The 24,137-nt window shown below is 42.4% G+C and overlaps 1 protein-coding gene across 5 annotated transcripts; it reads left to right on the forward strand.

The window, feature by feature from the left end:
* Positions 1-2,015: 2,015 nt before the first annotated feature.
* MED32 (mediator of RNA polymerase II transcription subunit-like protein) lies at positions 2,016-23,800 on the forward strand. Of its 5 annotated transcripts, none has more exons than XM_087373417.1 (4): positions 2,016-2,497; positions 2,668-2,813; positions 3,164-3,214; positions 22,954-23,708. In XM_087373417.1, the coding sequence occupies exon 4, from the start codon at positions 22,990-22,992 to the stop codon at positions 23,434-23,436; it is 447 nt and encodes a 148-aa protein (XP_087229543.1). In that variant the 5' UTR covers positions 2,016-2,497; positions 2,668-2,813; positions 3,164-3,214; positions 22,954-22,989; the 3' UTR covers positions 23,437-23,708. The 5 variants fall into 5 exon arrangements, with proteins under 5 accessions (XP_087229543.1, XP_087229542.1, XP_087229545.1 ...); XM_087373416.1 differs by having other exon boundaries at positions 2,713-2,813; XM_087373419.1 differs by lacking the exon at positions 3,164-3,214 and having other exon boundaries at positions 2,713-2,813; positions 22,954-23,800.
* The last annotated feature ends 337 nt before the right edge of the window (positions 23,801-24,137 follow it).

Below are 24,137 nucleotides of genomic sequence, written 5' to 3' on the forward strand. Positions count from 1 at the left end.
ATCATACTATTTCTTTCTATAATCTCTCTTTCATGAGGCCCAAATTTTGTTACTAGCTGCATTGACGGCTTGGCACATTTCTTGATGAACTTCCTCTACCTTAGAAATTTTATCCTCTACCTTTGAAATATTCTCTATTTGAATTATTTCTACTATTTTGAAAAATTATTGATGGTCACGTTTGTTTCTTCATGATTTCATTCACCTGATGATTGCCTTAATTTCTATTTTTTTGTTGATGTTGATGTCCATGGCTTTTATTTGTGATTTGCCTCTTCTGCTAGCTCTAATTAAGGTTGCAAAGGCTTATTCACTTGATTGTTCTTTCCTAGCTTAACTTGCTTGATTTTTAACTCTTCACCCAATAAAAATTATTGTAATTCTTCCAACATTAGCACTTGCTTCTAAATTGCTATGCTTTGAACCAAGCTTTCACATCCTTCCCAAGTCCATTGAGGATGACTTGGACTATTTCTTCAAACTTCAAATTCTCTCTTGCTATTGCAAGGTCATTATTTATGTCTTCAACCCTTAGTATAATGGTATGCATAGTTTCATTATTATGTTGGAAGCTGATTGATTTGATTCCTTAGTGTTAAAATTCTAGAATTATTATTTGACTCATATAGGGTTGCAAACATATCCCATTCTTCCTTAAATATATTTACCATATTCAATTGTCCAAGCATAACATTTTGTATATTATAATTTATCAAGTACTAAGGATATTCAATCTTCTTGTCCCATGCTACTTCTACTTAAAGACAAACACAATAACAATGTATTTCAAAAATTAGGTGGGAAGCCACATATGATAAGAGCAAAAGATAGGAGACACAATCAATGCAACAAAAAAGTATGAATACCAGATGACCCTAAGTTTACAGCAAGGTTGCATGTACAACTCAACCTAAAAGTAGGAATGATTGTTGAAAAATGCTTTGGGAATCTAGACATCAGTGACAGATTAGCAAACGGTGTTGACGGTATATTCATGGACCATGGCACAAATGAATATCAACCCATGGTATGGATATTCTTTCATGACCAAAAAGTAGGAAGGAAATCAAGATACACCAACAAATTGGACACCAATACTTCAAATACAAAGGGAATTTCAAATCAAAAAAACCAACTCAACACAGTAACAAGAACCCAATTTCCAATTCAGCCTGCAGCTGCAAGGACAGTTCATTGATCTCAAGGACTATCGATGAACTTCCTAGCATTCGATCCTTCAAACATCAAATCACATGGACTAGTTACACAACACTCTCAAGAATAAGAGACCCTAATAATTTGTTCCTATTAAACAACGTTGAAAACAAGCACATCAACGTGGACAACATCGTCATACAAGAAGTACACCATCTTAGAAAGGAATCACCATGGATCATGGACCAAAGGGACCTAACATCAATTCTGGAAAATACAATTATAATCCAATGATTCAACACAACACACCTACACTCACATAAACAAGACATAATAGCAACAGATAACATCATTGCATCAATAATCGTGTGCATAGAAGAAACACATACACGTACAAAGGACAACATCAAAATTAAAGGATTCCAATTTGTTGTCAAACACGAAGGACTAGGATTAGCAACTTATTACAAAAATAACATCACACTTAAACAGACAATCTACATACACAAACAGGGAGCACAATGCTTACTAACCGTCTTTCAAACAATAACCTCAAAAACTTTCAACTTAATTAATAATTTACAAACCACCAGGATCGACAGCTACCTCATTGATAGAAAACCCAACTCATATTTTTTGCAAAACAAAACTACAATACGAAACATACGTTCTTGGAGACTTCAACATTAACTTCAAAGCATTAAGAGATCTAAAACAATTCATGGAAAAATATAACATGCACCAAATTATTAAAACAAACACAGCAATATATGGATTGACAATTGATAATGAAAGCCATAATAAAATATAAAGGACAAACTTTGGTTGTTGGACAGATCACTCAATTTTAAAACACTACATTTGAAGATATTCCTTAATCGATCAAAGAGAGAGGGCAAGCCCGATGAATATTGTTACGATTGCTATTTGCATCCCATCTTTCTCCCCCTCTCGCTCTCCCTTCCTTCTTCTCTCTCTTCTTCTTGTTATTTGAGTCCCATCTTTTTCTCCCCCTTTCTCTCACTCTGTCTTCTTCTTCTTCTTCTTCTTCTCTCTCTCTCCAGGCACATGAATGAAATTCATCTTGTTTGTTGCTTAGAGTCTCTGCTCTCGTTTCTTAGAGCCAGTTCACACGGTCCTAGTAATGCGAGGCTGGTCGAGGGTTTTGAAGAATTCGGGCACCAGACTCGCATTCAATCGTGAACTGCCATCTGGCGTTGCCAATGAGAAATGACCAGCAGCACTCTGCAGCCAGTCAGAAGCACCTTCAGAGCCATTAAAGGCTTCAGAGTCGCTCCAGGATAGGAGTTCAAAGGATGTCCGTTAAGCTAGCCTATATTCGGTGAGAATAAACGGATATTGTCTCTACCGTTTGACATGAGCGATATTTCCTTGATAGCAGCAGCTTGTGGTTTAAGTAATCTCAAAATCGTCGATTTTAGCAGCTTCGTTTTATCTCAGTTTTTCTGCGCTCTCATCTCATCGAAAAGTCACAGTATGTTTCTCTGCTAGCACTTCAAATAGATTAGTAGCTCACACTGAGCTGGATCTGTTCAGTGCCTTAGTACTGGCAAAGCTCGAGGCTCGAAACTTGTAGTTCTTTGTGGTCTCGGTCTTTGGTGTGACGCTATTTTGGCTGCTTCTCGACCCTCTTTTGGGTAATCTTTCTTCTTTCCTTTGTAGCATATGGTAGTTGAGCTGTTTGTTTCTTAGTTTCTTCTCTTGGTTCCTGTGTTTTTTCCCACTATCGTACTTATGTTTTGGTTGCATCGTTTCTTCTTCTTTCAAATATGTTGTAGTACCATTGGCGCCTAGCTTTGGTTTATCATCACATCAACCATGGGTTAATTCTCAAGGCCAGTTTGTAGGTTGTTTAATTAAATTGGCTTGCATTCCGAGTGTCCAAGTTGGCCTTTCGCTCTTGGCATCTAGACTAAAGGAACCTGAGCTTTCTATTCTGCAGTAATGCGAATGGGTTTTATGTGGAAAATTTTCTTTTCTATTCTAGGTGGTGAGCATGGTCGTGTGAAGAGTGCAGAAAAATATTGATTATTACAAGGTATTTATGAATCTATCACTTTTGTGCTTTGTATCTTGAAAAGATTATTATTATTTATAGTTACAAGATATGGATATATGCTAAAGTATTTCAAAATATGCTTTTCAAATTAATGCACTTATTCTCAAGTTTTTAAACTCTTAAATCTATAAAAAAATGAAAACAATAACCTTTAAAACATTATTTTGTCTTTCTTTTAGATTTGTTTATGTGGAAGCGTAATTTTCAATTAAATTACTTAATAAACTTAGAATTTCAAATAGCCATTATTTTGAGATGAACATGCCTTCTCCTTTAGTGCTAGCCTTCGTCATGGCTGAGTTTGCCCTTCACCTCCGGAGTGCCGACAGAAACTCAGTACGAAGACTTTGTATAGATGGATGCTCAAGTGTGTGTGGGTGTGTGGATTTGTATGTGTGAGAGCATACTTTTATACTATGGTCTACACCCACGGTTGGGCGCTGATGATGTCAGTGGGGATGTCATAGTAGCTAGTCCCTGCTATGCGTGATGGAGTTTATGGTTTTTAATCTTATGAGTGACTCTCGTGAGATTGAAACTGCACTATGTTGTGTTTTTAGAGGATGAGTTTGGGAATGTTCCTGGATTCATCTAAAAACTTGGGAACAGAAGGGAAAAGTGTTTGGCACCCGATGGGGTGTGAATGAGGTACAACCCCTACTTGGGCTGATCCCATGTATATTTTGCTATTGCAAGGATGCTCAGCTTCAATTACAATAGTAATGCAGACCCTCGGGCATAACTTGGGATAACGTAGAAATCCTAAGAAGTAGTCCAAAACATATACAATGATCTCGCTGTTGAATGAAAAGTGGAAGAACTTAACACATAAAACTGTAGAAAAGTAACCACTAGCAGCCCGTGATAAAAATAAAGTGAAGAGAAATCTGAAACCCGATGGTCTCAGCAAAAGATCTATGAAATTATTGAATGTAGTTCCAATAAGAAATAGTTAGTATTTTTTACGTAAACATGGTTAGAATCTTTGGAATTCTAAAAATATATGTTAGGAACTAATAAAGTTCGTTTTAGAAAGCCTACAGGCAAAAAGCGAAATCTGAAAATCACTTTTAAATGGGCTTACAGGTGAAAAATCAAATCTGAAATCACTATTTTCATCCCAAACATGACCAAAGCTCTTAGAATTCAAGGCAGGTAGGTTAGAAATAAAAGAATTCACTTTTAGAAGTAATGAAAAACGAAATCTGTAACAGAAAAAATGGCCTGAAATGGCCTGAAATTGAATCACAATTTCATCTTGAGAATTACACTTACTTTGAGGCTTGTTCTGGGTGTGAGAAGACTGCAAGCTAAAGCAGAATTGCAGCAAATTGCCAAGTTGGACAGTAGAAGGAGATCATGATATAGTTAAAGAGTGAAGCGAAGTTGCCAAAGGGTAAGCGGATAGCAAGGAAGCTAGCGATGAGAGGGCGAATTAGCAAGGAGAGCAGTAGGGAAAGGGTGCCAACAGAAAGCTGCGAAAGCACAAAAAGCAGCCTGAAAAAGCTGAAAAAATGATATCTAATATCTTGTTTTCTAATTGTAGTATTTGATTGGTTATTCTAGGTTAGAATAGGTTTTAGGAGTTATTTTAATCCTTTAATTAGGTCTCTTAAAATTTTGCCCCATGACTCCTCTACCCATGCACACAATTAATTAAATTAATAGGCCCAGAATAAATGCACATCCTAGGTTTGCTAGGCTCATAACTTGACCTAGACAACTCCGAATTTATCCAAAATGAATTCATCCTTTAGACCTTGACGTGCTCTATTAATGTGCATGTGAGGGATCAAGGTGCTAGACCTAACACTAAAAAATTAGGGGTTCTGAAGATCAGATCAGCCTCACGGTCAAACACACTGTGATCTTGATTTGCCCTTATTAAGTGAAGCATCATTGCCTAACACACCAAGCTCACCACCAAAGCCAGTTTGAAGGTGTCAGGAATAAACCATGGGTACTGGAAATCCACTGTCACGATCTGTGACGTATTCCTTTCTCTATTTCTAGACTTATGGATGGTTTGATGAATGGACACTTGTGGAAGGGTATGCCCTTTCGACGGGACACTTTCTAAGAGGCACAACCTTTGCCCTTTCGACGGGACACTTCCTATGAGGCACAACCCTTCACAAGAGACACTCTATTGAAGAGACATTTCTATTATAATGTACCCTCTCATCAAGGGTCACACCCTTCACAAGGGGTACACATCTCTTCATGCACATACACTTTGGAGTACATACCTTTTCACGTGTGACTCTTCACTCTCTATATAAGAGAGGCCCAATTGTATGGATGACACACTACAGATACCCTACAGACATTCAAGCAATACAATTATTCCTTGTTCTCTGCTATTTCAGTCTCCTTTCTGTTCCTTAGCACATTTCTAAATATAGTAAATCTGGGATTTCTTACAGTGGTATCAGAGCAAAATTCGCTCCTGCCTGTAGGAAATGCCCCCCACCTTCTAGCGCCGATCTGATACATCTTTTTCGCTAGAAGGATATCCGTGCACATTGTGCATGGAAGAGATGGAGAGGATGAGCGTAAAAATTTTTCGCTCCAACCCTGCCTAAAGTCATCTATGGCCTCTCCATCTCCCACACATCACGAGTTGATGTGAATGGACACGACAAAAATCGTGTCTTTTCAGGTGCTTGGGCTGTCCCAAAACCAAGGGACGCACCTTTTCCACCATCGGACACACCTTTTGATGAAGAGTCTCGACTCCTCACCCAAGGGACACACCCCATCGTGGACAAAAGGACACACCTATTCATGCAGGGACACCCCTTTTAAAAACAGGGACACACCCCTTCATGAAAAGGTGCACCTATTCCAAGGGTCACACCCCTTCGAATAGGCACACCTTTTAGGCACCAAGCACCTATAAAAGGGTACCTAGAGGGGTTAAAATGGAAAACCCAGCCCCAAACCTTAGGTTTACCCTAGCTACCCTAGGGTTAATTAAACCCACCATTTAATTTTTGGGCAACCAACCAACCTAGGTAGCCCCCAACGAAAAAGGGGCGCACTTTTTGACGTCCGTACGGATTTGCATGCAGGTTCGCCTCCACCGTACGGATTTCCATGCAGCAGCAGCCCTCAGCCCTCGCTATTTCGCTGCCAGCCCGCGCAGGTTCGCTGCCAACCTTTGCCTCGCCATCTCGCTGCCAGCCCACGCCATCTTGCTGCCAGCCTTCACGCGCCATCTCGCTGCCAGCCGTGCCATTTTCGCTGCCAGCCCCTCGCCTTTTTCGCTGCCAATTACCTTGCCCTTGCAGCCCCGCTGGTTTTGCAGCCCTGTTCCTTTCCAGCCTGCAACGTGAGCACAGCGCCAGCCAGCCCTTCGGTCGCAAAACAGCCTGCAACCAGATTTTCGCCATTGACAGCCTCGCCAGCCCCTTTTCTGTTTCGCCAGTCTCCCATGACAGCAGCAGCCTGGTGCGCCAGCCCCTATTACGATCCAGAATCGGGTACCTGCAGCCTGTTGCGCCATTGATAGCCTGCTCTCCTTGGTTCGCTACATTTTCCTGCCAGATCAGCAGCAGTTTCAGCCTCCTATCGCGATGAAGACAGTTTGTTAAATACCACGCCCAGATCTGCGATCTTCTACGCAACAATTTGGCAGATTAAATCATTGCCAGGTGGAGTCTTTCCATTCTGCTTTCAAGGATTCTCTTGTCATTATCAAATTACAGCAAATGAAAGACGCTCCCTTAAAGCATGGAAATCCCTGGTAATTCACCCGGCCTTTCAAGGACACCCAGCTTCAGGACAACATCTCCGACTTGGTCCAGAAAGTTCAACAACTTCAAGAGTCTCGCAGTACCACACATACAGAGGATGGCGTGACGCAACCAGACGACTATGCGGATTCATTTCCACCAGAGGTAGAAAACACTGAACTACGTGCCCTCTACCGTTTACTTCAAGCTTCCAAAACTGAAAGACTTGACATCAAACTTCCGGAAGCCTACACTGGTCAACGCAATCGCCGAACAGTTGACCAATGGCTCGCAAAAATGCCCATGTATTTTGATACTGTTGACCTCACTGAAGGCAAAAAGATCGCCTTGGCAGCCTCCCTCCTCAAGGATACAGCTTTTCTATGGTGGCAAAGATGCTTAAAGGACAGCAAAAGTGTGTTAACATGGGAACGTTTTGAACACGTGCTTCGTAAGCAGTTCATACCTGCCAATGCAGACTTCCAAGCACGTTCAAAACTACGACAGTTGGAGCAAACGGGCTCCCTGTCTTCCTACATCTCTCAGTTCACCACATTTGTGTTGGAGATTGATGGTTTAACTGAGGATGATCGCCTTCATGCTTTCATCTCAGGCCTAAATTCCTCGTTACGCATTGACGTCCTTAAAGCAAACATCACCACTACAGCTGGCGCTATTGCTTACGCAGAGCGCATTACAGATTTTCAAAACACAGGGAAGCAGAGTGCTAATCGCACACAGAACTCTACTATGGCCAAAGGTGCTCGCCCTCAAGATAACACCAGGTTTCGAAAAAACTCCGGTAATCAAGGTCAGCGACAGTCTCAAGATCCCCAGAAGACTCAGAAATCATATGCTGGATTCCAACAGAAGCACTCCTCCAAGGATCGCGTCTCTTCTTCTTCACAAAGTCATTACCGACATCCCCAACATAAAGGTGCGGCCACTGACAAGAAGAACAACTCCAGCACAAAAGGACTTTGTATCATCTGTACAGGCGACCATAGATGGTTCGATTGTCCCAAGTGACCAAAGCAAAATTCCAATATGGAACCTAGTACTTCCCAGAGAGAAGATGCTACCCCAGCACAAGACAAGAAAGGCAAAGTTGTTCGATTGGCAAATACCATCCACCTGAGCCTTGCCAGCAAACCCGAATCTTCCCTGGCCACTCAAGTACTTTGTGTTCAAGGATCGATTCGTGGAACAACGGTCACTATCCTCATCGACAGTGGCTGCTCTCATAATTTCCTAGCTAGTTCGATGGTCGACAAACTTCGGTTGACCACCAGTCCTAGTCTCATGGACTATCAGATTGAACTCGCAAATGGAACTACTTTCTTGTGCAACACTAGGATCAAAAACTTGTCTTTTCGCATCCAACATTATACAGGCAAGTTGAACTTCGACATCATGCCTCTTTCTTGGTACGATGTCATACTTGGACAACAGTGGCTCTACGACTATGATCCATCAATCAGTTTTCGTAGCCATACTATCCAGTTTGTCCACCAGGGAAAACTTATTGAGCTAACTGGTTCTAGGGACTCTCCTTCAACCCCAGTTGCCTCTGCCCTACAAGTAAAGAAGTGGGTTCGTAAACGTCAAGTAAAGACTTCACTTCTGTTGGTTATGGCAGTAGAGGAGACACCAACAAAGGATCCTCTTGAATACCTCAACCAACCTTTTTTCCAGCCTTACCTGGATATTTTTCCACAGGAATTGCCAAAGCAGTTACCACCTCGACGACCAGTGGATCACCCAATCGAACTTATTCCCGGCAGTAATGCACCGTCGAAACCTCCTAATCGGGTTTCTTACACTCAAAATGAAGAAATCCAAAGATAGGTGACCGAGCTACTCGACAAAGGTCATATTCGGCCCAGTCGCAGCCCTTTCGGATCTCCTGTACTACTTGTGGAAAAAAAAAATAAGTCAATGCGCCTCTGCATCGACTACCGAGCCCTCAACAAGCTCACTATTAAAAACAAGTATCCATTGCCTCGCATCGATGACCTCTTCGATCAACTTCTACATGCAACACAATTCTCAAAGATTGATCTTCGTTCAGGTTATCATCAAATTCGCATACGAGAACGCGATGAGTACAAGACAGCTTTTTGAACAAAGTATGGACACTATGAATGTTTGGTCATGCCCTTTGGGTTAAACAATGCCCCGGTCACATTCATGACACTCATGAACGACATCTTCAGGCCTTTCCTCGATAAGTTCGTCATCATTTACCTCGATGACATCCTCGTTTTCAGCAGATCCCTACATGAGCACAAACAACATCTTCACCAAGTTTTTGAAGTTCTCCACGCAAATTCTCTCTACATCAACATTGAGAAGAGTGAGTTCTTCAAGACCCAACTCGAATATTTTGGACATGTTATTTCAGCTCAAGGCATCTCTGTGGATCCCAAGAAGGTCGAGGTAATCAGAAACTGGCCTACTCCTAAGAATGTTCATGATGTCTGCTCTTTTCTCGGATTGGCAAACTTCTACCATACAAAGGTCTATCAGTTTTCCGAAATCGCAGCTCCTATGTCCGAATTATTGAAAAGCACAACAGTTTTTCAGTGGCTTCCCGAAATAGAGTATAGTTTCCAACAACTCAAGCAAGCACTCACTACCACACCAGTTATGGCTATTGCTGACCCAAATCTTCCATTTGAGGTCATGACTGACGCTTCCGACATCGCTACAGGAGCAGACTTGATGCAAGAAGGCAGAGTTATTTCTTTTGACAGCCATAAACATTCTGATATCCAAACCCGATACCCGGTTTATGATAAGGAGTTTCTTGCCGTTGTACATGCTTATCGCTCTTGGAAACATTATCTCATGGGAGCCGACTCTGTGGTCAAAACAGACCATCACTCTTTAAAGTATATCTTTACTCAGCCAGTCATGAACGCTCGACAAGCACGCTGGGTTGAGTTTCTGGCCAACTTTCACATGATCATTGAGTACATTCCAAGACTACGCAATGTAGTTGCAGATGCTCTCAGCAGGTTGCCTCTAGCATCAGCTATGGTAATCTCTACATTATCTGTGGATGTTCCGAATTCATTCAAAGGGAAGTATTTCAATGATAAAGACTTTGACACAACAGTACAGGTTCTTTCAAAAGATCAACCTTCGACTTCCGAGCAGAAGATTTTCTCATCCTATTCTTATACGGACAACCTTCTGTACTATCAAGATCGCGTCTGTGTACCACATGACAAGGATGTTCGACATCTTTTGTTAAAAGAGCATCATGTAGTTTCTTATGCTGCCCATCCAGGCATCAACAAGACTTATCGGTTAGTCAGTGCAACATACTACTGGCCTCAGATGAAAAGCGACGTCATCAAAATGGTTACTTCTTGCTTATCTTGTCAACAAATGAAAGCAAGCCGACGACTTCCAACAAGACTTCTTCAGCCTCTTCCAGTAACAAGACTTCTTCAGCATCTTCCAGTTCCAACTGAAAGGTGGGAAAGTATTTCCATGGATTTCATTACAACACTACCACGATCCTCTAGAGGTAACACTCAGATTATGGTAATTGTTGATCGATTGTCCAAAATGGCACACTTTGTTGCTTGCAAAAGCAGTGCACAGGCTCTGGACATAGCCAAACTCTTTATACAACACATCTTCCGACACCATGGATTGCCCAAGAATATCATATCCGACAGAGATCCTAAGTTTACCAGTCACTTTTGGATTTCACTGTTCGAATCTTTGGGTACAACTCTACTGTTCAATTCAGTCTACCACCCAGAATCAGATGGCCATACTGAAAGAGTCAACCAAGTTCTGGAAGAAATGCTTCGACATTATATTCAGTCACGCCTCGCAGCTTGGGAAGAGTATCTACCACTCCTTGAGTTTGCTTATAATAACTCTTTCCATAGTGCCATCAGCATGACTCCATTCCAAGCAGCTTATGGACACACTCCGATTGTACCAACGAATTTTGTACTTCAACATTGCGTGGCCCTAGCTGATCAACTGGTTCAAGAAATGCAAGACATTCTACTCGAAGTAGGGATCATATGCGAAAAGCGCAAGAGTGGTATCAACGGTGTGCCAACAAACATAGACGTCACCTAGAGTTTAACACTGGTGACATGGTGCTATTATTTGTAGCCCCACATCGCTATATGACGGTTAAGTCTGTGTTTCCTAAGTTGCGACCAAGATACTATGGACCTTTCCGGATCGTCAAGAAAAATTCACCTTTAAGTTACAAATTGGAATTTCCACCATCATGGGGTAAAATCCATCCAACATTTCATATTTCTTGGCTAAAGACGTACATTCCAGGCGATGAAGCAGTTCCTCCTGCAGGTGATTATGTTCCAGAAATCGAAGACGATTATGTTCTCCTTATTCCTGAGCATATTCTGGAGCATCGACAACGAGAGACTCGACATCGACTTATCACGGAATTCCTTGTTCTTTGGCGAGATCTGGACGACTCCGCTTGGCAATCTGATGAAGACTTGCAGCAGTATCTTGACATTTTACAGCAGTATTTTCAGAATTTACCGTGATATTTTCTACATCAGTTCATTATCTCCACCAGGGTCTTATTTTGAGTGGGAGGGGATGTCACGATCTGTGATGTATTCCTTTCTCTATTTCTAGACTTATGGATGGTTTGATGAATGGACACTTGTGGAAGGGTATGGCCTTTCGAGGGGACACTTTCTAAGAGGCACAACCCTTGCCCTTTCGATGGGACACTTCCTATGAGGCACAACCCTTCACAAGAGACACTCTATCGAAGAGACATTTCTATTGTAATGTACCCTCTCATCAAGGGTCACACCCTTCACAAGGGGTACACACCTCTTCATGCACATACACTTTGGAGTACACACCTTTTCACGTGTGACTCTTCACTCTCTATATAAGAGAGGCCCAGTTGTATGGATGACACACTACAGATACCCTACAGACATTCAAGCAATATAATTATTCCTTGTTCTCTGCTATTTCAGTCTCCTTTCTGTTCCTTAGCACATTTCTAAATATAGTAAATCTAGGATTTCTTACATCCACGGGTGTTAGAAAACCCTTGTGGATATGTGAAGCATCATCAATCTTGTATGGCATGTTGAAAACGATGGCAGAAGTAGACCATATTGAAGATGGTGAAGTCATATTCAACATGAGAAATCACTCTAAATGAGAGAGACTCACACTCGAGGTCATAGAGTCACACTGGAGGTGACATAAACACGCTGAAGGTATCAGGGACACACTGAAGGTGCCATGTGCTACTTAAATAGTGTGTGGTCATGCTGAGGTGACAGAAGTTAAAATGAAACGATCAGCCATGGTAAGAGCTCTGAACTGTGAATAACAATGCGCGTAAGATTTGTAGAAGATAACCGGCGGGGATGTGATGTCCTATCTAAGAACTCACACAAAGAAAACTCACACGTGGTCAGTAAACATGTGATCATAATAAATGAAAGTAAGATATCTAAAAGAACAACCTTGAAAACGTTGTATCCTTCTTGCTTTTTGATATGAGTTGAATGATTATGAAAAGCAAATAAATGTATGGAAAGGTAAACTGTAAAACAAAAATGTAATTTGTCATTGAGATCAATTTTATTGTTTTCTTTTCCTATGTGTATAATAATATAAAACAAAATTTAGAATAATATTTACTTGTTCTTTCTTGTGTAGGCTTGAAGCTAGAAACTATTTTTCATCAAATAGTTGCTGGATCTCATAATGCTTTAACTAAAATACTAATAGGAGCCAACATTATTTTTAGTCATATACTTAAAACTATATTATCTTTGGATGGAGAGATGAAGTGGGATTATCACAGTCACCCCCCACCTGTGAGCCCCCATATGAGGAGGACACAAGCGAGGTATACCAGCGACATTTGTTGGGAGAGAGAGATGCCACATGAGCATAGAGAGAGGCTGCCACGGGAGGACTGCCACATGGGCAGCATGCTGGCTGCCATGTGAGCAGTGGATATGACTGATTGGAAGGGCAGCAGCAAGTATAGATAGTGTGGGGTAATTCCAGGGCCTGTACCTGGTCAGCAGCAGCACATACCAGTGGCTAGAGCAGACAGGAGGCTGTGGGATAGTTTGTTCAATGGGGAAGGGATACACTGACAAAGTAGCTCCCACATCCAAAACCACAATTGCATAAGATGACCATAGCACATAACACGGCCTCCACATATAATGCACCAAAGGCACATAATGAAATGATGTTTATGTGCATGATAATTCCAGCTAGTGATGACTAGTATGGAGCAGAAGGCTCTGCAAGGGATGCACATAAGGTAGCACACATGGGCTGCCATGGCCATGATATAGGTCCTGCAGACAACATGTCAGAGTAGTTCAGCAGGTTGGACCAATGGCATAGTTGCAAACAAATGCGTTTGCATGCTTTAGCAAACGTTTTTAAACATTTGCTAAAAGCGTGTTTGCAAACTTGTTATTTTTTTGGGCATGCTTCACATGCAAACAATGGAGTGGATGAAATGACAGACGCCATGAGACTTGAGTATGATTGATGACCTGCAGCCTGCAGGCTTCAGCCCTCACATGCAGTCTGATAGCAGTTTTTTTAATGAGAATGTTTGAATTTTAGTAGTGTAGAGGTGAAATACTAAATGCATCTATAGGTCTATAAAGTGCCCATTTTTGTTTCAAACAGGACTAGCAAGCTAGCAAGTACTAACTGCAAGCTGCAAACGTTTTGCTTGCAACTATGACCAACAGGTGACTGCCATGTTGCCGTCCACGTGGCAGTTAGGCTGTAGATTTGGAATAGACTTGGGTCTGCAGTCTAGTTTACAGACCTAGCTGGCTGTTCTTGAGTGCGCAGCTCGACAACCTATAGCTTCTGATTGACAAATCCAAATCGGGTCATGTAGCGTATCAAATCAAATGGGAAGACATGATTTAGATATTTACCAAGTTTTTTGCAGCATTTAGTAACGTTACATGCATCGAAATAAGCATTTAATGAAGTTATGGCTAATTTTTTTCCACCAAGTTTAGAGCATGGTCGTCCATATTAGGCTATCACCGACAGCCCACCTAGGCGCTCCTTTTTCAGGGGGTTCTGCGAAAGGAAACACCGATTCCAGCCCTATATAAAGGGCTCTTGGAGGGGCAGTTCAGTGTTCCAGTGTAGAGCCTCTAGTGCCTCAGTTTGGGTCGCAGTTCAAGCAGCAGGGAGGTCTAGAGAACTCAGTGATAGAGCCTGACAACAGGGTGCAATTCCAGCAGCAAGGAGGCCAGGAATGAGATACCCTTGTGAAACCTTAACCGCACCACAAGCTCACTTCTTGGAACCAAATGCAGCTGCTAGAGTTAATTTGCACCTTGGCAGCAAGCTTGACTTCAATTGCAGTAAGAAGAATGAAACACAGCACTTTGGGGCAAATCGCAGATGCGGGTAGACCTCGTCTAGAGGCTGGAAACTTCGGATAGCGTGTTACAAACTCAATGATGAAGCTAGCAGTTGAAGCACAACATTGCAATAGAAATCTCTTTGTACAAGATGGCGCATGAGGGAGCAGAGTCTGGGTACAATTCTCAATACAAATGGGAGCCTAGAGGCACTTATTTAATAGACTAGGCTAGCCAACTAGAAAGCATGTGCTTTCTAATAGCTAGGCCCACTTTTTTTTGCCTAGAATAGGCGGTTTTCTCTAGAAACTCGAGCTTTCTCCAAATCCTGGGCTTTTCCCAAAAGCAGGCGCTTTTCTCCATATAATGGGGCACCTTTAACGCTTTCAGCTCAAGTGGGCCCTTCATTAATTGGGGCACTACTTGTCTTGTGCTTTTCCCTTAAAAAGTGGGGGAATTTAGCACTCTCCAAAGTTCTGCACCTTGCACAAACAATATCCAACACTTTAGCTCATCAGTAGTTCTTGGACTAATCCTAGTCCCTTGTGGGCATCCCCACAATGTTATTTAACCAATGCAACGCAAAGGAAAATAAAACTTTTTCTAGTAGGCCAACGTTCTTTGATTGAAGTCAATCTTAAAGATTTCTCTTTATTTCTTGGGAGAAGTTACAAACTTGTGACGTCTCCTCGGCTTCTAAACAGTCAATGTCAACTGAAAGGCTTCTTGGTATAGGTGCAGAATTTGGGGTTACTTGAAGAAGAACTCCTCATCCACCCACTTGGCATCAACTACCGAAAAATTCTTGAACTTGATAAGGTACCTATGGGTAACCTTGCCTCTGGGTCCCTTTTTCTATGTGTGAAACAATTTGTTCTGGTTGGAGGATCTCCTCCATTTCTTCCTGTTAGATATGCTCAATGCCCCACCCTCTTGGTAACCACCAGTGGTCCAAGGTGCTCAAGTTGTAAGGCCCCCATATGAGATGTGTGAGCCCGGGACACTAGATGGATCCTGACTTGCATGTTAGATGAGGTTCATCAATGAGACTGTTGATGGTAGAAAGGTGATTGTGTGGGAGCCCCTTACTCTTGCTAGGGTTTGGGGGCCAGTTGGCCCGCAACTGGGGGGTCCCAGGGAGGCCGTTGCGGCCCCTGGTGGGGGTTCGGGGGCGAGAGCCCTTGAGGCGACGGTATAGGAAATATTCCTTGAATATTCCATGGACGACTAGTCGGTTCCATCAACTAGGTTGATTGGTCGGCTTCACTGACTAGGTTGATTGGTCGGTTCCATCGACTACGTTGATTCTACCGCCCTCATAGCTATAAAGAGGGGACCTCCTCAGTCCATTGTACCAGATCAGATCTTCCAGCAAAGATCTTCCGGCTAGTCTTCACCTAGTATCTGTCTAGATCGCCATCTAAGCTCCACTGTGGGAGCGCACGGGTGGATGGAGCCATTATCTGTGCTACATCAGTATTGAAGGAAAATTTTGTTCGTCTCCAATTTGCTGTGTACTCTCTATTCTTTGTTAAGTTTTTGTTTCGCTGCGCCGTGTAATTTAACACTTCCACCTCTGGTGAATCGTCTTGAAATTCCCCGTCTTTCTTCTCTCCCTTGTCTGCTCTTCCCGGATAATCACTTTGCCATCCCTGTAAGCACCCCATTTTCCTGCTTTTTACCTATTTTTGGGAAGATTTTGTTTCGTGATTTGCTTGTTTAGTCGCCTTCTTTCTTTCTTTTTTTCTTTCTCTTTTGTTTTTTTGACGTATTTAGTAAGCATTAGGTTTGTCCAAGAGACTCCGGTGGTTCTTAGAAACGTGGTATAGTTGCTTATGCTTGGGCACTGATGACGACATAATTGTTGCTTTGCTTGCTAAGTATGTCTTCCTTTTGTTTTTTAAAAAGTTTTTGTTTCCTCTTTTTTCTTCTCTTTCGTTTTCTCTTTTATTTTCTGTGTAGATTTTTGGACTTTAGAGCAACAAAAAAACTTAATTTGTATGATTGGATATATTCCAATCTTACAAAGGTATTTAAATCTTCTTGAATTGGTTCAGTGGGTTCTGGTCCTTGATATATCTTTAAAAGACTCACATGGAAAGCATTGTGGATCTTCCAATTCTCTGGTAGTTCTCATCGATATTTATTGGCTCACTAACTGGAAAAGGTCCATTAATATTTGGTTGATAACTTTGGATGTACCTTTTCTTTGTAAATCTGGCTTTCTCAAACTCAAGAACTACCCAATCCCCTTCTTGAAGATTTAGGTCCCTTCCATGCTAATCTGCTGCTCTTTTATGCTTTTCTTGAGATCTTTGGATGTCTGTCGGTACTTGAGAAAAAGCTGTCTGAAGATCCGAACATATGGATCGGCCACAAAAATCTCATCCTTCGTTTGAAGAATAGGTGGGAAAATCACTTTCCCATGGATGGCTTTTCCTAAGGCTATGGAACTGTGAGTAGTGTTGTTATATGCAAACTCCACCAAAGGGAGATACTTTTTCCACTCAGCTTGTTGCTTGGACACAACACTTTAGAAGATCTAGCACCGTGGAATTCACAATCTTACTTTGACCATTTGTCTGGGGGTGAAGGTTATCAGATCGTGTAATTCACAGCAAGACCACCTTTAAACCTTTAGCGAGGAATGAGCGTTGTTTACCATAGAGAGAGAAAGGAGATGAGGGTAGAGAGAGAGTAGAGTCGACAACCGATTGGGTCCTTGTACCTACTGAGGGCCCCCTCCCCCAATCAGGGGAGAATTTGCTTTATACTTGGAGAACTGAGAAATACAAAGAACACTCTTCAAGAGAGCACGGAACGCGCTTCTGAAGAGCTCACTGTGCACACGTATAGCAGACCCAAAGACCTGAGAGGCAACGCCGACCAGTACCGAGACCTTAACAATGTCCACATTGACGATGTAGGACGCTTCTGCAAGGCAAGGGAGAGGCTTGTGCTGTCTACCGGAATGCAAGGTTACTGCGTGAGTGAGAGAGTGAAAACTAGAAAACTAGACGTGATAGATCCTATGAGAGAACTGAGAGATGACTGAAATATAGAGCTGAGAGTGAGCTGTGTAAATTGTAAAAGAGAGCTGAGAAAGCTGAGGAAACAGTGCCCAAACCTCTCTCCGTTTGCTGGTCCAAACCTCCGACTGTTGTGCTGCGTGGACACCTTCAGATCAGGCTGAACTGATGGCCAAGGGACTGAGGCTAGAGCAGGGCCAGAACTGAGGATCTCAGGGGCTGCACAAGGAGGCTGGAGTGGAGCTTGTAGGAGAGCTGAAGGCTGGAGCACTGAATGAGAAAACAGGGCAGCCAAGGGGCCTTTTATAGGGCTGGACTGAGCCAACCCAGTCTGTAAACAGCAGACTGAGTCAGTCTGTTTTACAGACTGGTTGGCCTGGGAATTTTTGGGCAGCCTTTGCAGGCTGCCTTCCCTGCTTACCTGTCCAGCCTTTGGGGACCCTAAAGGGACTCCTAACCTAGGCTAAGACGTAAACTATAAGATGGAAACACTTAACCTACTGTTCTCCAGTGGGTACTAGTGAACAAGAACTAACTTATTGACTTGACCTAAGGCTGAGAGACTGACCTACATAGCTTGTGCCTGACTGTCCCTGGACAAGGGCTCACAAAGGGGTCACAGCATACGACAAAATCTCCTATCTGGGAACTATAATGCACTTGTCGATGTAGCCAGTGTGTCACCCAAGTGCAGGGGTGCATGTGACATTCCGGCTGAAAATAGTGGCTCCCTTTAATCGGTCTAATACATGTGGGATCAGGAATTTCTTTAATTGGTCTAACACATGATCAATGTTTGGGATCGCGAATCTATTCTGAGAGTCATCTTATTGAGGGCTCTAGAGCCCACACACATCTGATAAGACCCATCCTTCTTTTGAACCAATAACACGGGTGAGCAAAAAGGAGAAGAACTAGGTCGAATGAGCTCTTTGGACAGCAAGTCCTGTATCTGTCCTTGGTTTGGGCTGCACTCGCTCAATACCGTGGACGATTTGGGGGCTCACTTCTAGGAATGAGCCGATAACATGATCCTCCTGCCACTTTGGTGGTATTTCATGTTTTTTTTCCTAGGCATAAATCATATAAACTAAAATTGAAGACCTTATTAATTTTCCAGCTGAAACACTAGATACAATAGGAATTATCTCTGTTTTCCCTTTAGCAACAGTGTGATGTTCTTTGCCTCTATGATTCAAAACAAGTGTCTTTTCAGGCATCATGAGATGCACATTTTTCTGATAGAACCAAGGCATCCCCAAAACTAGATCGTATTGTTCCAAAGGTGAAACCATGAACTCTTTGTGATCCTCGTAGTCCTGAATATGGATCTCGAGCTTTCCAATGATTGGTATCATAGGTACTGCTCTCCTTGGAAAATCTATCCGACATCAATGGATATCAAACAAGATCAAAACATTTTGGTCTCTTTCTTTGCCTCATGAGAGAGAAAGTTCTGTGGCCTCTGGATTGGCCACCCTCCCTAGTACACCAAGGACTCCTCCCACCAAAGGCTTTGGCGGTTCTTTTGACTTTTTTGGTCCTTCGAATTCTGGATCTTTTAGGACATTGGACTGCCAAGTATCCTTCAGTCCTGCATCCAAAACACTTCCCCTCTTTTCGCAAGGTCTCGATCTACTCTGGAGTGAATTTAGACTTTCCTTTATAGGGCTTTGGTTGACCCCTCGGCTTCTTAGGCTGAGATTACTTCTTTTCAAATGTTGGTGGGATAGAAGACTGGTACCACATTCTTCTTTTCTGGTCCTCCCTTCTTTGCTTTCTCGAAGGTAGGATGATCATTGATGTACAAAATAACCCCAAGGGAAGCTGAATGCATAACATCCTTAATCTTTGTATGAGACAAGGTGCTCACATAACCTGGTACCTTAGATGGGTAGGCGTGCCTTATACTTTCAAACTTGTACCTCGTCAGAGATTTTAGAAAAACTAGAAAATTGCATATAGGTATCCCAAAATTCCTTGTTGTAAACTTTGATAGGCTTGTCTCTGTCCATGTGAATACAGTCCCAGGTCATTTGCACTTCTTCCACGATTCCACGAACTGTTTTTGGAGGAAGTGGCGATAGAACATGTTCTTGAAATCTTCTCCAGTTTTGGGAGCTTTGCTGGCGGTCAATAGCGCGCTCCACTATGCATTGGTCGTGTCGGTGAGATGCAAACTCACCATGGGAAGCTTAGAAGATTCTTCGTAATTTTCAGCACGAAAGGTCACATCTCGCTAGGTTATAAACTTCATAGCTTTGTCTGAGTGTCCATAGGTTTCATTATAGGTGACAAAACGGACTGATTTACCTCCTTTAGGCTTCTTCGCCTTGGGTGCTGGAGGGTTTTTTGAATGCTTCTGATGTGAAGAAGTAGAGGAACTTAAGTGTGTTGGAATTGGTAGTTGATGACTTTCTTGTGCGCTTCTTACTTTGAGAAGTAGAAGATCTACTTCGCTTTGCTCTTGGATGCAGACTTCTCCCCCTTATTGGACCAGGAGAACGGCGCCAGCTTACTTCCTTATGAATAGTCACCAGCTTAGACACGTGGGGGCCTTCGAACAGTTGCTGAACTCGAGGAATCTTCCTTCAAAATTTGAACTCTTGGATTTTATTCTTAACAAAGTCTTCATCAAGATCACCATTAGGTTCTATAGGCCCTTTCTGATTGGGCCATTGGAAAGCTGAACTGCATGTACGAGATGAGAAATCGGACGCAAATTGAATCAAGCTTGGTTGAGCCAAAATCGGCCAACTACAAAACCCACCCTTCTCAAGGAGGTAAACGCTTACGGGTGAAGACGGGAGCCGGCCCTTTTGGTTGTATGAATCAACCATTGGTCTGGGCTCTAGCCCAAATAACCCCGGCCAAATAAAATAGATAATATAGTATATGGTCTGCTTGAACTAGATTGCGATCAACTTAGGGGCTCCTGTTCCAAATCTTGACATCGACAAACTCTCTTGTGGGCTGAAGATCCCCTGATTCTTCGAAATTGCTGTTAGCCTTGCTCAAATGGATAATTCTTTTGATTGTTGCCACCAAGAAATGTGGCAAGTCTGTGCTCTGATACCACCGAAACCTTAACTGCACCACAAGCTCACATCCTGGAACCAAACGCAGTTGCTAGAGTCAAATCGCACCTTGGAAGCAAGCCTGGAACTGGCTGGAAGCTTCAATCGCAGCAAGAAGGATGAAACGCGTGACTTTGGGGCAAATCGCAGATGTGGGTAGACCTTGTCTGGATGTGCCCCATTCTATGGAGAAAAGTGCTTGCTTTTGAAGAAAGCCTAAGATTTTAGAGAAAGCTTGACTTTCTAGAGAAAAGCGCCTATTCAAGGCAAGAAAAGCGGACCAAGCTTTAAAAAAGCACATGCTTTCTAGTTGGCTGGCCTAGTCTATAAAATAAGGGCCTCTAGGCTCCCAGTTGTATTGAGAATTATACCCAGAGTCTACTACCTCATGAGCCACCTTGTACAAAGAGATTTCTATTGCAATAAAGACCTTGGGGGGGTGGGGGCGGAGGGGGGCTAGCCCTTATTTTTGGGCCCTAGTGTTGTGTTCTTGTTCTCGCTCTCTCTCTCTTATCTTCTCTCTCTACTGTGATTCAACTGCCAGCTTCATCGTTGAGTTTCTAACGCGATGTCCGAAGTTTCCAACCTTTTATGCTTTTAGCTCAAGTGGGCCCTTCATTAATTGGGGCACTACTTTATTGTGCTTTTTCCCTTAAAAAGTGGGGGAATTTAGCACTCTCTCTAGAGAACTTCGGATCTCTGTCACTGACTTTATCGCAAGGCAACCCATACAACTTGAACAACTACTGAACAAAATGATGAGCCAGTTCAGGGGCCTTTACAGCTGTCTTTGTGGGTAAAAATCCAGCCATCTTTGCCAATCTATCTACCACAACCCAAATAGCATGATGGCCTTGCTGGGTCCATGGTAATCCCACGATGAATTGCATGGAAATGTTTTCCCATTTACTTCTAGGGATGTCTAGACGATGCAACAATCCTCCATCCCTAAGGCATTGTGCCTTATTTATTTGATAGTGCTTGCATTTTACCAATTAGTCAGTAATATTAGCCTTCATTTTAGGCTAGTAAACGTCTGTTTTACTAAATCATAGGTTTGTTGAACCTGTGCATGACATGCGGTCAGAGCATCATGACGTTCATGTAGAATGCAGAATGGTATCTTCTCCATACTCAAAGGTGCAAGCTTCTTTTTAAACTCATCCTCAGGATGAAGGAATTCTTCTTTAAACAAGTTTCCGAAATCAGCCCAAGTATCTGGTTTCAATTTGAACTCCCTCCACCAAAGCTAAAGCTTTCCCTTTAAACATCCCTTGAAAGAAAAGTGCACGTGCCACTGGTTCAACCAAGCATCGATGCACTTGGGAGTGTGTTCCTTCTTCTCGCCGGTGAAAGTCTTGGGGGTGAAAGAAGGTGCAACTGGAGCCGTCCCTCCCTTTCCTGCTACTAAGCTCGTAACTGTGGCTTGTAGCACTGCTACAGTCTGATTTTGGGCTCCCACCATGTCTTTCAAGGCCTTCATCTGCTTGTCGAAGTATTTCATTCATTTAGCCTTTAGTTCTTGTTGATCCCCAAAATCCATTTCCTTCTCTTCTTCGTGAGGCTCGTCAAGGGGAGGTATGTCGTTTGTAGCCCGCCAGAAAGAGAGAGTGATTTCAGCAAGTAAATGAGGGAAAGAGAGAGAGAAAGTCGGCTGATTTGCTGCACAAAGGCAGCTGCTGTATAATGTGTATACAGGCTTGACTAGACTAAGGACATCTGGCAAACACGACGAGATTGGTTTGATAAGCCAATCCATGCAGTAGCCAATGTGTTACATCTTTTGTGGAGATGCAAGGAACAATTTGTGGATGAGGAGTTGGGTACTTAATAGAACTCCTATCTAAATCTCGTGGAAGGTGACAACACGCAATCCGTGGAAGAGCTAGAGGATCAGCTACTAGTACTTAGCACGAGAGAGTATCCCATGAACCTTGCATGTTATATCAAGAATGTGTGTGTGAGACTTGTCTACACCTACTATTGGGCGCTAGCGGATGACATTGGTGGGATGTCATAGTAGCTAGTCTCTGCTATGCATGCATGGGTTTGCGGGTTTCAATGTCTTGTGTGTCATGTGTTCTTGTATCATCTAGATATATCTTTGATTTGTACTTAAGTGGACTTTAATAGAATCTGGATCCCAAGAAAGTCCATGATAATACGATTTTACAGAAAAGTATTTTGGGGCGGCAATATACAAAATAGAAGTTTATGGCGTATTAATTGTTGGTATGTGTCTATGTTTACACAAATCATTGAACTTGGTATGTGATAGTGCATGCTTGGATTTGCCTTAAAACAGGAAAATTTTGAGGTTTAGTTTGTTTGTTTAAGCAATACAAGTCATGACAGACGGGGAAGTATCCCTGTTAAGCTTTACAGAAAAGTATAGGACTGGAGTGTGTCAAAGTCAATTCTTCAGTCCATTCATGCATGCTGTTCAGTAATAATGTTTATTAAATGGAGCAGACTGCAGGTGGTCTGATCAACAAGGGCGTTCACCCAATGGAGCAAACTGTACAGTCTCTACAACATGCGTATACTGTGCTTTTGGGCTCTGCTGCATCTGTTTTGGAGGAAAAGGAGGCAGCAGATGGGCAGCGCACCCTACGTATTGATGCTGCCCTTGAGAAATTTCTGCAGAACTGGCAGCTATTCCATGTGGCCTGTGATCAGGCTCAAGAGTTTGTCGAATCTGTTCGACAGAGAATTGGCTCCGAATGTTTAGTTGATGAAGCAACTGGCTCTCTTGCTGCACGAACTGGACAAGATGGCAGACCAGGACTTCCTCCCTTGAGTGCTGTGCGCCTTGAACAAATGAGCAAAGCTGTGCGATGGCTTGTGATTGAGCTGCAACATGGTTCTTCTACATCTGGAATAAGTCCAAGCCAGATATCTACAGGGACTGCTTCAACTGCTGAAGGACGGCCTCTAGAAGATGCAGCACAATAGGCTTTTTCTCAAAGAATGTGTGCATTGGAAATCTGTTTTAAAACTGTAGAGAGAAAAGGTAAAAAGAGTTTCTGTAGGGATAAGAGGTAGCTTCTCTTTTACATGCTGTGAGGTATGCTAATTATGCAAATTTGCTCTGTGAGAGCAAGTGAAACGTGTTAAATTATATGCAGAGCTGATTTATTGAAGGCTATATTCAATCTTATGAGTGATTATCGTGAGATTGAAACTGCACTATGTTGTGTTTTTAGAGGATGAGTTTGGGAATGTTCCTGGATTCATCTAGGTATATATTAAATTGCTATGCCCTATGATCTGTATTTGTTGACTGGCAACTTTCTATTTCAATTTCAAAATGCTTTTATAAAACCCATCCTCTTCCCTTTGAGAGGTATGTGCCACAAGGCCATTTTTTATGCCTAATATCAACTGCAGCTGAGTATTTGAGAAGATGCCTTTCCAGGAGAAAAATTACATACAGTCGGTCTTTTTTTTTTTTGGGTGTGCATAGTAAATACTTCTATTAATATGAATAAACTTCCAAGAAGGGGGAAGTACGACATGCTGTGCATGAGGAAAGAAAACCCTAATGGAGTAGAGCCAAAGAGCTAGAAAATTTCTAAGGTTGAGGTTGATAGTACCACCTCAACTTCGTGGAAGATTGCGAGAAGAATAGAAAGCCGCTCCACTCCCTCATAAAA

Source organism: Dipteris shenzhenensis, chromosome 4, assembly GCF_047967505.1.
Source record: "Dipteris shenzhenensis isolate YYH24624 ecotype China chromosome 4, Dip_SZ_1.0, whole genome shotgun sequence".
NCBI classification, from domain to species: Eukaryota; Viridiplantae; Streptophyta; class Polypodiopsida; order Gleicheniales; family Dipteridaceae; genus Dipteris; species Dipteris shenzhenensis.

Excerpts from the sequence above, each read along its gene's own strand:
- MED32 (XM_087373419.1), top strand. The coding sequence starts at position 22,990 with ATGGAGCAAACTGTACAGTCTCTACAACATGCGTATACTGTGCTTTTG.